We start from the raw sequence: 14,970 nt of genomic DNA, 5'->3' as shown, positions 1-14,970 counted from the left end.
CACTCCCCAGAAAGGGCATCTCGCACCCCAGAGGAGACAACGTGCACCCCTGGTTAAGAAGAACCACTGCTCTGGAACATTCGCGTAGCGTGCCTACGACGTTGACCATCGCTGAACATTGCCCACGATTCACACACGCGGATCGGGAAACGTGGACGTAGACAAAAGGGAACAAAAAAGTACAGTACGCATTAAAGCGTCGAGACGCAATGTGAGCGATTGCACCGACAATAGCAAATGGAGATGGAACGACGCGCGGGCTGGATCGTCGAGAGTCGTCGTCTTGACCGAGGGCGCCTCTTGCGTTTGCGCGCTACGCAGGCTCCGTGGCGACCACAGCAGGGCAGGGCCCCGTGTTTGTGGAGGAGCCGGGGGACGTCCTGCACCAGCTGGAGGGGGGTGGCAACCGTCAAGTCGCCCTGCGGTGCAACGCGAGCGGGACCCCTCCGCCCACATACAGGTGCTGCCTGCCACACCCACGGAGCCCCACACTGAGCTGCATGTGCCTCTTAGACCCACAGAGACTCACACTGAGCTGCAGGTGCCTCTTAGACCCACAGAGACTCACACTGAGCTACCGGTACCTCTTAGACCCACAGAGACTCACACTGAGCCGCAGGTGCCTCTTAGACTCACAGAGACTCGCACTGAGCTGCAGGTGCCTCTTAGACTCACAGAGACTCACACTGAGCTGCAGGTGCCTCTTAGACCCACAGAGACTCACACTGAGCCACCAGTGCCTCTTAGACCCACAGAGACTCACACTGAGCCGCAGGTGCCTCTTAGACCCACAGAGACTCACACTGAGCTGCAGGTGCCTCTTAGACCCACAGAGACTCACACTGAGCCACCAGTGCCTCTTAGACCCACAGAGACTCACACTGAGCCGCAGGTGCCTCTTAGACCCACAGAGACTCACACTGAGCTGCAGGTGCCTCTTAGACCCACAGAGACTCGCACTGAGCTGCAGGTGCCTCTTAGACTCACAGAGACTCACACTGAGCCACAGGTGCCTCTTAGACCCACAGAGACTCACACTGAGCCGCAGGTGCCTCTTAGACTCACAGAGACTCGCACTGAGCTGCAGGTGCCTCTTAGACTCACAGAGACTCACACTGAGCCGCAGGTGCCTCTTAGACTCACAGAGACTCACACTGAGCCGCAGGTGCCTCTGAGACTCACAGAGACTCACGCTGAGCCACAGGTGCCTCTGAGACCCACAGAGACTCACACTGAGCTGCAGGTGCCTCTTAGACCCACAGAGACTCACACTGAGCTACAGGTGCCTCTTATACCCACAGAGACTCACACTGAGCTACAGGTGCCTCTTATACCCACAGAGACTCACACTGGGCTAAAATATATCCCTGCTGCAAATCTGGGTCGATCAGGTTTGGCAGACAAAGCAAAAGACGAAGATCTCAATAATAGCCTTGAACAGACTGTTGGGGCAAGTGCCGTAGCGAGCACCTCATAAGGCCATCACGATCCACGAGAAGGTGGTGGTGCCCGAACCGCGCCCGGCTGCCTTTGTCTCCCTAATACAGATATTTGTACATCGCATTCGGTAGTCATTAAGGTTGAGTCAACCTAGGGGAGACCAAGAACCGGTCCAGATATTAGTCACCGATTTTGACCGTGAGCGGGAATGGAACTCAGGTTACCGGTTTCGTAGCGCGCTACGCTAACCACTGCACCACCGCTCCCCACATGGTAGACAGACACAAAGACAAAGATCTCCCCTATAGCATGAACAGACTGTTGGGGCAAGTGCTGTTAGCGAGCACCTATGAAGGCCGTCAGGGCACACGAGGGGGTGGGTGGCCAGCACCACGCCCGGCCGCATTTGTCTCCCGAGCGGCGAGTACTACACATCGCACGAGGTACTGTTTTTAAACTGAGTCGACCTAGGGGAGACCCAGGGACTGGCGCAGATTTTCGTCACCGACGCTGGAATGCGACTCGGGTCACACCGCATGTTTAACACACTGCGCTAACCACTGCGCCACCACTCCCTTCACAGCAGACATACACACGCACACACACACATACATGTGTCGGTGTAGAGCGGTCCTCCCTCTCTCTCTCTTGAGACTGCCTCTGGCGATGAAGAAGCCCTGAACCACCATCACCTGCTGCCACGGGTTTTCATGGAAATTCGCAAACTCTTGTGCGGTTTCAGACGCTTCGCCAATATTTTTCGGCGGATTAATTTAAATCCACCTTCGCCTGTTTATATTTAAGCAGAAATGGGATTAAGCAGAGTGCTCTTAAACGGGATTTGTGTCCGTTATTTCCTAAGTGCGGGGCACAGTTATGCATATCTTGGCCGGAGTTCTTAATTTTTTTTTCTTTTATTTTTTTTTACGATCAGTGGAAACAAGAAGATGCTCGGTGTAGTCGGCACTTTGCTTCGTTCATCATCTCGTAATTTTGTTTTTTTTATAATAACTTTGCTTTATGCAAACCCCCACCTCTCGCTCACTCTCTCACTCACTCTCATTTCGGCGCGTCTCGCTGATGAATCAAATGCGGCGTTCGCAGGAGCCCCTCGCTAATCGATTAAAAGAGTCAGCAGCGTGCGGGAAAGGCGAGACAAATAGAGGATTGGCCGGAGTTCAAATGTGGGCCTTGAATGCCATTCTGTGACTGCAGGCTGAGCTTATTGCAAAGTACATGTTTATATTTCATCCTTTCTCCCAATTATTTCCCAATTTGCGCTCGCTCTCGGTGCCGTGTCATTAAAAAGATAATGAATGCAGAATCCCCCCGACGACCAGTGTGGCCCCTCCACCACCGCCACGTGTTAGAGGAAATTGATATCACAAAACTACTTCTGAGATCTCTTAAAGGGAACTCTGGTCCAACCAGCAAGGGTCACGTTTGTCGTATGACGGTCCAACGATGTTGTTAATATCTCAGAGTTCTAGATTTGAAGCTTTCGTGACTGCAAGGATTTATACTCTATGGTTTTTTCGGTAAAGTCACGTCGGTAAAAAGGTAAAAGTAAAAAAAAATGAAAACTAAATTTAATTACGACGTTTCGGAGGCAACACAAGCTTCCGTCTTCAGGTGGAACCGTCACAGCCAAAGTCACTTGCTCCGAAACGTCGTGATTTAATTTAGTTGTTTACATTTATTTTATTTCATTTTATTTTGTACCTACGTGACTTTACCGAAAAAACCAAAGAGTATAATATCTCAGAGGTAGACTTTAAACAAATGAAATTGCATAGACAAATTTCATGTGGTAGGTTCTTTTTTTACAGGCTTTCATCGGTTTAAAATGTGATGGGATTCCATTGGCGACTGGGACAGAGACCATTACGTAATGACTGCTCACACGCAATGACTGCTCTGCTGCGGGTGTCTTTCGTGGTGAAGGTGATGGACACTTACAGTCTGCGATGGTTGGGAGGGAGCGGGACACAACGCGACAATGGCACAATTAAGCGATGGGCGTTCTAAGCCGTTCCTAGCGCACTCACGGCGGGTGAAAGCCGAATGCACGATAGACACACACGCAGATTGCAGCATCATTACGTTGTTGTTTGTCTCACACGGTCTGTGCCATCCTGCCCCCCCCCCCCCCCCGCCACCTTTAGATTGTGGTGCCCCCCCCCACCACACTTTAAAATAGGTCACATTATGGGGGCTGGTTTTATTCCCATCTGAGAGCCGGAACTTCACACTCTCCCTGCCTCTTCCCTCGCTGTCTCCACCTCCAGGTGGTTCTCCAACGGCTCCGAGGTGGAGCTGACCGACGGCCGCCACTCGGTGCAGGCCGCCGGCACCTTGGTGGTGGCCACGCGCAGGAAGGGGCGCACCGCCACGGCCTACAGCTGCCTGGCCGCGAACCGCCACGGCGCCGTGCGTAGCCGCACCGCCCTCGTGCTCCCGCAGTGTGAGTCACCCTCGCTAGCTCGCTCGCTCACTCACTCGCTAGCCCACTCACTCATCCGCCAGCTCACTCACCCGCTAGCTCACTCACCCACTCACTCATCCGCTCGCTCACTCACCCGCTCACTCACCCGCTCGCTCACTCACTCACCCGCTAGCCTGCTCACTCACCCGCTCGCGAGCCCGCTCACTCACCCGCTCGCTCACTCACTCACCCGCTAGCCCGCCCACTCACCCGCTCACTCACTCACTCGCTAGCCCGCTCACTCACCCGCTCGCTCACTCACTCACTCGCTCGCTAGCCTGCTCACTCACCCGCTCACTCACTCACTCGCTAGCCTGCTCACTCACCCGCTCGCTCGCTCACTCACTCGCTAGCCCGCTCACCCGCTCACTCACTCATCCGCTCGCTCACTCACTCGCTCGCTCACCCGCCCGCCCCCTCGCTCACTCACCCGCCTGCCCCACTCGCCCATTCACTCTCCTACCGCTTGCTCATCCGTTTGTTCAGCCACCCACACTCGCAGGCTCGCTCGCTCACCCGCCCGCTCGTCTCACTTGACGGCACATCGCCCGGAGCACTCGTTCGCCCCCCTCCCTCTCCCACTCCACTCCCCCTGCCCACTCCCCCTCCCAACGAATAAGGACCCCCCACTGGTCCATCCATCTCAGCTCTCTCGTCGTTCACAACACGCAGCCTTCGCGTGACGGCGCGCTCCCTTGAAGCGTGGTTGTTGGGTTTTTTGTTGCTTGGCGCAACTACACGACGAGTCGCGGCGCCCTGGGGAGCCACTTTATCACCACAAAGTTCAGCCACCTGCGAGCACCCCGTTCCCTCGCCTCGGGCTCAGGCAATTGACCGGCTATTAGGTGGCCACCAATCTCCACAAATTGTGGGGGGGGGGGGGGGCGGGGGGTAGTTTAGGTCAACTCTGTGATGCTCGTTAGGGCCCGCCACACTTTTGTCGCCTGATTGCAAATTGTCAGGGGCCGCCTGCGGAGAGCGATTGCCGGCGATGCTTCGAGTGCCAGCGAAATTGTTGAAAATGGCTCTTTGGAAAGTTGCAATCAATGTAAAGTGGGCCTTGATAGCTGATTATTTAAAAAGACATATAAATAAATATATATGTACGACGAGCGAGAGACGAAGATTGCCAAGGACTGTGGTGGAGCTCCGTGCAGCCGTCGGGACAGACGTCTCGACCGCCTCGTTCACTCTGCCTCTTAAATGAAAAATGCACCCCATCGATTTACGCCGTTGCATTTTTAATATTTAGATCCTCTTAAACGCATGTTCGGTATTTATATATATTTTTTCTCTAACCGCTGTTTATTAATGGTTAGAGAGAGAAGAGAAGAAAAAAAAACACATCCGGCCGCGTGGTTGGTCGAGCGATAAGAGCGAGCGGCTCACAATCGGAAAGTAGCGACTTTCAAATCTTGTTTGGGGGGCGGGGGAGGGGGGTAGACTCGGCACACATCCCCTCTGGGCTCGCTCAGAATGTCTACCACTTTGTTCCAGAGATGTCAACATTTCGAGTTAAAGCTTTCGTGACTGCAGGGATTCATCTTCTTGGTTCTTTCGGTAAAGTCACGTAGAATGGAAATAATAAAATAATAAAAATAAAACAATAAAATAATTCTCACGTTTCGGCCACAACGCAAGTCTCTGTCTTCTCGACAGACCTGTTCTCCACCTGAGGACGGCTGCTTGCGTTGTGGCCGAAACGTCGTGAGAATTATTTTATTATGTTTTATTTTTATTATTTTATTATTTCCATTCTACGTGACTTTACAGAAAGAACCAATAATATGTCAACATTGTCTATGGATAAACTCGCCCCCGTCAAGGGAATGTGGAATTGCAACTTCTGGAGATGAGCATAAATGCCCCAATGCTCATTTTAGCGGGGACTCTCTTTGACTTTTTGTTTCTAAAATTAATGTGTTGCCTTAAGTACTTTGCTAATGTGAAGCCATCGATGTAACAGACTGGTTCAGGAGAGTGTACCACGTGTTGTCGAAGACGCTCCCAGCAGCACGTGGAGTGAAACGTCGGACATCGTGCCCCAACAACGACACTGTGACACAACCCCAAAACACGACGGAGATCCAGCCACATACTGTAGCACAGCAGCCGCAAAGAACAAAGACGGTCACTGCATCGCATGCTTTCAGATGCGCTGCTGTGTCCGTCTGGAACGCTCTCTTCCATCGGATATTAGGAAGCCACTGGAGCTGTGCACTTTTAAATCCGAATTGAAAACTCATTTCCTCGGAACTGCGTTTTGTGTTTAGTGTTGTTGTCCTTCCCCCGCACCACCGATTAGCACGGTTGGCTACATACGGTGGAAAATAAGTTCAAGGTACATACAAAGACAGCCTGCGCAGTTCAAACAACTCCAGTCATCCCACCGCGGTGCTGCTCGAGGATGGGAACAATTCTGTGGCCCGAAATATGACAACGATAATAATACCAGCAAACCATCCACGTTAATTAAACCAATGCCCGGCACAGAATACTAATTCCACCGCGGTGCAGTGAAACGCAGTCTAACGAAACCCCTCAATTTGCGGCGTGTAAAATCAATGCCTCCCCCGTTTCCAGATGACCTCCCCATCGCGCCCTGAGAAACCACACCAGGGTCGCAAACGGGTACCCGTACCCTACCTGATGCCTGGCTACCCGTACCCGGCCGGGTATCGGGTAGGGTATGGGTATCGGGTAAGGTACGGGTACGGGTAGGGTACGGGTAGGGTATCGGGTACCCGATTGCGACCTCTGGGATGAAGCCATGTTGCAGGCGCAGGTGGGTTGATTCCAGGAACTTGAATTGTGAGAAGAGACAAGACGTTGGCAAATGAGTGACAAACGGTTACTCACCAGTGACTCACGGCTTACCCGTACCCGTACCCAGCCGCACCAGGGTACGGGTATCGGGTACCCGGTTGCGACCTCTGAACCGCGGTGAATGAACACCGGACTACCAGAGCGCGCACGCGACAGATCGTGTTGGCGCCAGGCAAGGAGAGACAAAGGGGGTTGGGATTGCGTAGCGCTCGTCATCAATCCTTTGCGGAGTGCGAACACAAAAACTCCGCAAGGGACAACTGTGGCAACGAAGTCAGCACCCGAAAGTTGCTCGCTGCATATTCTTGGCTCTTTCGGTAAAGTCGCGTAAATAGAAAACAAAAATTCTAAAATAAAAGCAAAAAGCCCACGTTTCGACCGCAACACAAGCAGTCTTCATCCGCCTGATCCGCCTGATGAAGACTGCTGGTGTTGCGATCGAAACATCGTGGGTTTTTTGTTTTATTTTTTATTTTATATCTACGTGACTTTACCGAAAGAACCAAGTAGATGAATTCCTGCAGTCACGAAAGTTTTAAGTCTAAATCTGCTCGCTACATATTTAGCAAAAAGTGAGCCACGTTAACTTCTTTAATTGAATAATTATTTCAAGCCCCATTCATTGTCATTGTATTGCTGCATTGCCGTGACCATGACCTTCACCGTCCACGTGTATGACAGCGGCTCTGGCCTTGAAACGTGTGCCGATGCACCCGCGCGCACGTCCGTGTGTGTGCGCGCGAGGAGCGGTGGTGCAGCGGTTAGCGCGCTGCGCTACGAGCCCGACCCCATCCGACTTCAATTCTTGCTCACGTCCAACCTCGGTGAAGGGGATCTGAGCCGGTGCTGGGCCTCCCCGATGTCGACTCAGCCTTAAATGAGTTACCTGGTGCGGTGTGTAAACATCATTGGAGAGACAAAGGCGGTCGGGCGTGGTGCTGGCCACCCACCCCCTGGTATGCAACGTCAGTCTTCATGGGTGATACTCGCTAACAGCACTTGCCCCATCAGTCTGTTAAGGCTACATGGAGCGGTCCAGTGGGATCTTGTCGTTGTTGCGTGTGTGAGTGTGGTTCTGGCCTTACAACTACACTAGGGGACGCTGGCCTACATAGGCACTCGCTAACTCATTTCTTTAGTCATAACAAAGGTTTTTGGGTTAGGTTGCGTAAGTATAAATGTGTCGTAACCCTCCATCACCCGACACAGCCGTAAGGTTTGTCACGTAAACAACGCACCAACTGGTTACTGCTTCAGCCCACCGGTTGTGTTGGAGAGCAAATCCACAGTCTTTACAATTTGAATATTACAAATATTATTGGTCGCGAAAGCCGACGTGGTAAACTCGTTTCTAGACTCATACAGAGACCCATAAACCCACACAGAGACCCATAGACTCACACAAAGACCCATAGACTCACACAAAGACCCATAGACTCACACAGAGACCCATAGACTCACACAGAGACCCATAGACTCACACAGAGACCCATATACTCACACAGAGACCCATAAACTCACACAGAGACCCATAGACTCACTCAGAGACACATAGACTCACACAGAGACCCATAGACTCACACAGAGACCCATAGACTCACACAGAGACCCACAAACTCACACATAGACCCACAGACTCACAGAGAGACCCATAGACTCACACAGAGACCCATAGATTTACACAGAGACACATAGACTCACACAGAGACCCATAGACTCACACAGAGACCCATAGACTCACACAGAGACCCATACACTCAAACAGAGACCCATAGACTCACACAGAGACCCATAGACTCACACAGAGACACATAGACTCACACAGAGACCCATGGATTCACACAGAGACCCATAGACCCACACAGAGACCCATAGACTCACACATAGACCCATAGACCCACACAGAGACCCATAGACTCACACAGAGACCCATAGACTCACACAGAGACCCATAGACCCACACAGAGACCCATAGACTCACACAGAGACCCATAGACTCACACAGAGACCCATAGACCCACACAGAGACCCATAGACCCACACAGAGACCCATAGACCCACACAGAGACCCATAGACTCACACAGAGACCCATAGACTCACACAGAGACCCATAGACTCACACAGAGACCCATAGACTCACACATAGACCCATAGACCCACACAGAGACCCATAGACTCACACAGAGACCCATAGACTCACACAGAGACCCATAGACCCACACAGAGACCCATAGACTCACACAGAGACACTCACACATAGACCCATAGACCCACACAGAGACCCATAGACTCACACAGAGACCCATAGACCCACACAGAGACCCATAGACTCACACAGAGACCCATAGACTCACACAGAGACCCATAGACTCACACAGAGACCCATAGACTCACACAGAGACCCATAGAGCCACACAGAGACACTTACACATAGACCCATAGACCCACACAGAGACCCATAGACTCACGCAGAGACCCATAGACTCACACAGAGACCCACAGACTCACACAGAGACCCATAGACTCACAAAGAGACCTATAGACTCACACAGAGACCCATAGACTCACACAGAGACACTTACACATAGACCCATAGACCCACACAGAGAGCCATAGACTCACACAGAGACCCATAGACTCACACAGAGACCCATAGACTCACACAGAGACCCATAGACTCACACAGAGACCCATAGAGCCACACAGAGACACTTACACATAGACCCATAGACCCACACAGAGACCCATAGACTCACACAGAGACCCATAGACTCACACAGAGACCCATAGACCCACACAGAGACCCATAGACTCACACAGAGACCCATAGACTCACACAGAGACCCATAGACTCACACAGAGACACGCGCGTAACGTTGGAGCGATCTCTTTGCTCCTCAGACCTGGACCCGTTCCCCGTGGAGGAGAGAGACCCGGTGTACGTGCGCCTCCACGCGGGGCTCGTCTTGGTGTGCGCACCCCCTCCACACTCGCCCGGTATGGCACCGCTGCACTGGCCTCGCGCGGACCAGTGTGTCACAGTTCTACTGACCTCACATGGACCAGTGTGTCACAGTTCTACTGACCTCACATGGACCAGTGTGTCACAGTTCTACTGACCTCACATGGACCAGGATGTCATAGTTCTACTGACCTCACATGGAACAGTGTGTCACAGTTCTACTGACCTCACATTAACCAGTGTGTTACAGTTCTACTGACCTCACATTAACCAGTGTGTCTCAGTTCTACTGACCTCACATGGACCAGTGTGTCATAGTTCTACTGACCTCACATGGACCAGTGTGTCACAGTTCTACTGACCTCACATGGACCAGTGTGTCACAGTTCTACTGACCTCACATTAACCAGTGTGTCACAGTTCTACTGACCTCACATGGACCAGTGTGTCATAGTTCTACTGACCTCACATTAACCAGTGTGTCACAGTTCTACTGACCTCACATGGACCAGTGTGTCATAGTTCTACTGACCTCACATGGACCAGTGTGTCATAGTTCTACTGACCTCACATTAACCAGTGTGTCACAGTTCTACTGACCTCACATGGACCAGTGTGTCATAGTTCTACTGACCTCACATGGACCAGTGTGTCATAGTTCTACTGACCTCACATTAACCAGTGTGTCACAGTTCTACTGACCTCACATGGACCAGTGTGTCATAGTTCTACTGACCTCACATTGACCAGTGTGTCACAGTTCTACTGACCTCACATGGACCAGTGTGTCATAGTTCTACTGACCTCACATTGACCAGGATGTCACAGTTCTACTGACCTCACATGGACCAGTATGTCATAGCGATATTGACTTCACGTGGACCAGTAAGTCATAGCTCTACTGGATTAACATGCTCACCTACCCACTCATAGGACCGGTAATGTGATGTTTGTACCGGGTTGACATGGACCAGCCTATCCAATACTGATGGAAAGACAGACACGGTATGAACAAACACTTCTACACCACAACGCTTCCGCAGCGCGACGCTTCGGAGACGATTAAATTGCACAATGCCGCTTGCAGGCTCATGCAGGGAGCTGTGCACGATTTTCTTTTAAAAATAAAATATCCCCAACTCTGCCACCAAAACTAAAAAGCGAGGAGAATCATCGCGAGGTCCAGCGCAACACAATTCCGTTATTGGACTGCACTACGCCCCCACTTCTGTGCTGCCCCCCCCCCCGCCTCCGCCAATCCACGCCGACCGGCCGTGACGAGGTGCGGTCACGTGACCACCACGTGACCACCACGTGCGACGTGGGGAAGAGGGTCCTCGTTCAGCACCCGCTGGCTGATGCGCCGCCGTCGAGGCAACATTGGGGGCCGTCCATAAATGACGTCACGCACCTGGGGGGGGGGGGGGTTCAGACATTTGTGACGATGTGTGACGAATGGGGGGGGGGGGGTTGAGAAATGTGACGTCACATCAAAATGCGCAACTTTAAATAAATATAGAATTGTTATAACAACACTAATTGTTATAACAACACTCCTACAACATCAGAGCGCAGCGCCACATTAAATACGCACTGCAATGACAATAGTTTAAAGCGATTTGAAGCATGTTTTATTTTCAAAATGGAAATATGGTTTTTGGGGGGGGGGGGGCAGAGCTTTGTGACGTCATATTTGAGGGGGGGGGGTCTGACTTTTTGTGACGCCGTGTGACGAGGGGGGTGGACGGGGTCAAAAATCGTCCAAAATCGCGTGACGTCATTTATGGACGGCCCCTTGCCACCTTTACCGCCGGCGTTAATTGACGTCTCGCCGACTTTGAATGTCACGCGCTCCAATTAAAACCCTCCACCTCACCTCGCCGCACCGCGCCTCAACCTCCCCTTCCTCGCGCCTTGCCTGCGTTTTGACGCCTTCGGATGCGTGCCGTTCCCGGGCGCCAACGGGGGGAGTGAAATTGGGGGGCCCCATCGCTACTCCCCTCCAACCCCGCCCCCCCCCCTCCCCTCTCAGCTGTTGCCACCAAAACGAGAGGGGACGTTTGTGAAAACATTTTAATTGGTGAATACATTTTCGTTACTCGCTGCGGAGCCGCGCTTTTGATTCAACGTGGGGTGAGTTTGGTACACTGCCGCAGTTATTAATGAATTGCGATGTTTGTCATTGTCTTTCATGGTCATCATCGGCAGCAGCAACGTAATTGTCATCGTCATCATCATCGTCACCATCGTCATCATTAGCAGCAATATCATCGTCAGCCACAGCAAAAGCAACGTAGTCATCATCAATGTACGCGATCTCGCCCAAAAATCACTTACAAATCCTAATATTGGTGGCGGACGCCTGCTCCGCGTTGAATGTTGATGATCATTGTCATCAGCCGCAGCGATAACATCAGCAGCAGGAGCAGCAGCACGAGTAGCAGAAGCCACAAATCGCGGCAGCGGTCACGCGTTTTGCTCCAATTCCACAAATCTCTCACGAAGGGTCGTGTGTGTGTGGGGGGGGGGCATCCACCCCAAACAGGGGAAAGGAGGTGGGGTGCGCCAGCGGCAATGATTCGTAGCCCACTATCGATCCGCGATGGAGCGGTGCGTCACCGCCTGATACAAAAATAAATCAGCCGACGACCGTAAGATTCGTCCGGCTTTTGTTCACGCTCCAGAGGGTTTTTTTTTGTGTTCCACCGCTCAGCGGAAGCACTTGCACGTGCGGAGCCGACGGCTTTCGGTGTTTACTTTTCTCACTCTTTTTTTAGTTATTCCGACTTTGCTCTCGGCGTCGTGCCGCCGGACGACCGCCAACATCCCGCGCCGTGTTGGGGAACGGCCCACGGGAAGTAGACGTGGCGGAACTAGTTCTGAGACCCATTTAGGTGACCGTTAGGCCTCACCAAGAGATGATTCATTCTTGCATGGCAGTCAAACTGATGCTTTTACTTTAGCCAAATTAAGTGAAAAACGAAAACAAATTTATGTTGTTAATGGATTTTTTTGTGAAGTCGTTGGTGACCAGACTGACGATTTTTATCGCGTGTTATTTTGCATGGTTCTTGCAAAATAAAGTGAAAACATTTGCAGGAATGCACTATCACCTGAAGAATTGTATTGACCTGGTTTATTGATTCCAGTAGTAATTAGCCAAACATCCGAGGCAGGAACAAATCTTGCAAATGATTTCTTTTCAGTATCGGTGTGACGTTCGCCCGTAAATAGTTAACGTCATCGTTAATATTTCAGTTTATGTCACTGCTCTCAACGCCAGAGGCTTTAAGTTAAACCGGACCGTGCGTATAATGATTACATTTTTATTTGGTAAAATTCTGGCTGCACTTTTATTTTTGAGACGCACTTTTATTTTCTAGCATTCAATATATTAACCAGTTAAATGCAACTTATTGATATCAATAATGTTAATGCCCTTTACCCAGGAAAGATTTTCATTGAGTCTCAAGCCTCTTTTTGATGAGGGTCCTGCTACATTGGGACGTTTGGTCATGAATGCCACGTGCAGTGAACGTTTGGCCTCGCGCGGGAGAAAACCGGCGAACCCAGAGAAATCCCACCGTGCACACGAGGGGTAAACACCGTCCAAGCTCCGCAAAGATGGATTTAATAATTCATGTCTGCACTTCCGTCTCTTGGTCACCTCGCAGCTAAGTTGTTCATGCGAACGAAATGTATCTCTCAAAAGCATTGAACGATCTCACACAGACGTAGCTTATACTGGTAGCAACCTCCTGGTTACACTAGCCCACAGGGGATTATTGTGTCCGTCGTGTAGGGAGGGGCTGGGTGGGGAGGGAGAGGCGGGGTGGGGTGGGGAGGGTGGGGAGGGGCTGGGTGGGGAGGGGCTGGGTGGGGAGGGTGGGGCTGGGTGGGGGGTGGGAGGGGTGGGGCTGGGTGGGGAGGGGCTGGTCACCCCGTGGTGCCCTTATAAAACTCAACGTTTAACCTACTCACGCCGGCTTGTGCCCGCCCTCACAGTCGGGCATATTTGCGGAATACACCACGCCGCCGTTGACCCTGGCCATTGACCGAGCAACCCAACGTTCCTACCAGCTCCCTCCGCAGGAATGTGTTTCTCTCAAATGTCTTGCTTAAAACCTGTTGCATCGACCTGAATTAAATAGATCTTGCTTAACAAGCGTTCTTGGACGAAGGGACACGTCTCAATATGTTTCTGCGTTAATTTAAAACAATGTTGAATGTTGTCTCCCCGTCCCAGGGCTGGAGCTGCGCTTCCGATGGCTCTTCAACGAGTTCCCGGCGCTGGTTCAGCAGGACGCGCGGCGATACGTGTCGCAGGCAGGTGGACCAACTCCAGTGTCGCCCTCAAACCCTCCCATCCCACTCCACTCCCCGCCACACACTCTCCTGCCTCTCATCTCACTCGACTCTCTTCCACGCACTCTCCTACCTCTCCCCTCCCGTCTCACTCTACTCCCCTCCACCCACTCTCCTGCCTCTCCCCTCTCATCTCACTCTACTCCCCTCCACGTACTCTCCTGCCTCTCCCCTCTCATCCCACTCCACTCCCCGCCACGCACTCTCCTGCCACTCCCCTCTCATCTCACTCTACTCCCCTCCACGCACTTTCCTGCCTCGTCCCTCTCATCTCACTCTACTCCCCGCCACGCACTCTCCTACCTCTCCCCTCTCATCTCACTCTACTCCCCGCCACGCACTCTCCTACCTCTCCCCTCTCATCTCACTCTATTCTCCTCCACGCACTCTACTACCTCTCCCCTCTCATCTCACTCGACTCTCTTCCACGCACTCTCCTACCTCTCCTCTTTCATCTCACTCTACTCCCCTCTACGCACTCTCCTACCTCTCCCCTCTCATCTCACTCTATTCTCCTCCACGCACTCTCCTACCTCTCCCCTCTCATCTCACTCCACTCCCCTCCACGCACTCTCCTACCTCTCCCCTCCCGTCTCACTCTACTCCCCTCCACCCACTCTCCTGCCTCGTCCCTCTCATCTCACTCTACTCTCCTCCACGCACTCTCCTACCTCTCCCCTCTCATCTCACTCTACTCCCCGCCACGCACTCTCCTACCTCTCCCCTCTCATCTCACTCTATTCTCCTCCACGCACTCTACTACCTCTCCCCTCTCATCTCACTCGACTCTCTTCCACGCACTCTCCTACCTCTCCTCTTTCATCTCACTCTACTCCCCTCTACGCACTCTCCTACCTCTCCCCTCTCATCTCACTCTATTCTCCTCCACGC

General features: G+C 52.1%; 1 protein-coding gene across 1 annotated transcript in view; it reads left to right on the top strand.

The window, feature by feature from the left end:
- The window catches only part of LOC133351741 (contactin-2-like), an 85,806-nt gene that overhangs the window by 20,791 nt on the left and 50,045 nt on the right, over positions 1 to 14,970 (top strand). The window contains exons 3-6 of the mRNA XM_061567208.1: positions 322 to 460; positions 3,729 to 3,904; positions 9,654 to 9,749; positions 13,961 to 14,040. Coding sequence (XP_061423192.1) covers positions 322 to 460; positions 3,729 to 3,904; positions 9,654 to 9,749; positions 13,961 to 14,040 — 491 coding nt within the window. The remainder of the gene's footprint in view (positions 1 to 321; positions 461 to 3,728; positions 3,905 to 9,653; positions 9,750 to 13,960; positions 14,041 to 14,970) is intronic.

This window comes from Lethenteron reissneri, chromosome 38 (genome assembly GCF_015708825.2).
Source record: "Lethenteron reissneri isolate LAM-NWPU_2019-01 chromosome 38, ASM1570882v1, whole genome shotgun sequence".
Classification (NCBI taxonomy): Eukaryota; Metazoa; Chordata; class Hyperoartia; order Petromyzontiformes; family Petromyzontidae; genus Lethenteron; species Lethenteron reissneri.
This window is presented reverse-complemented; position numbering and strand designations above follow the sequence as displayed.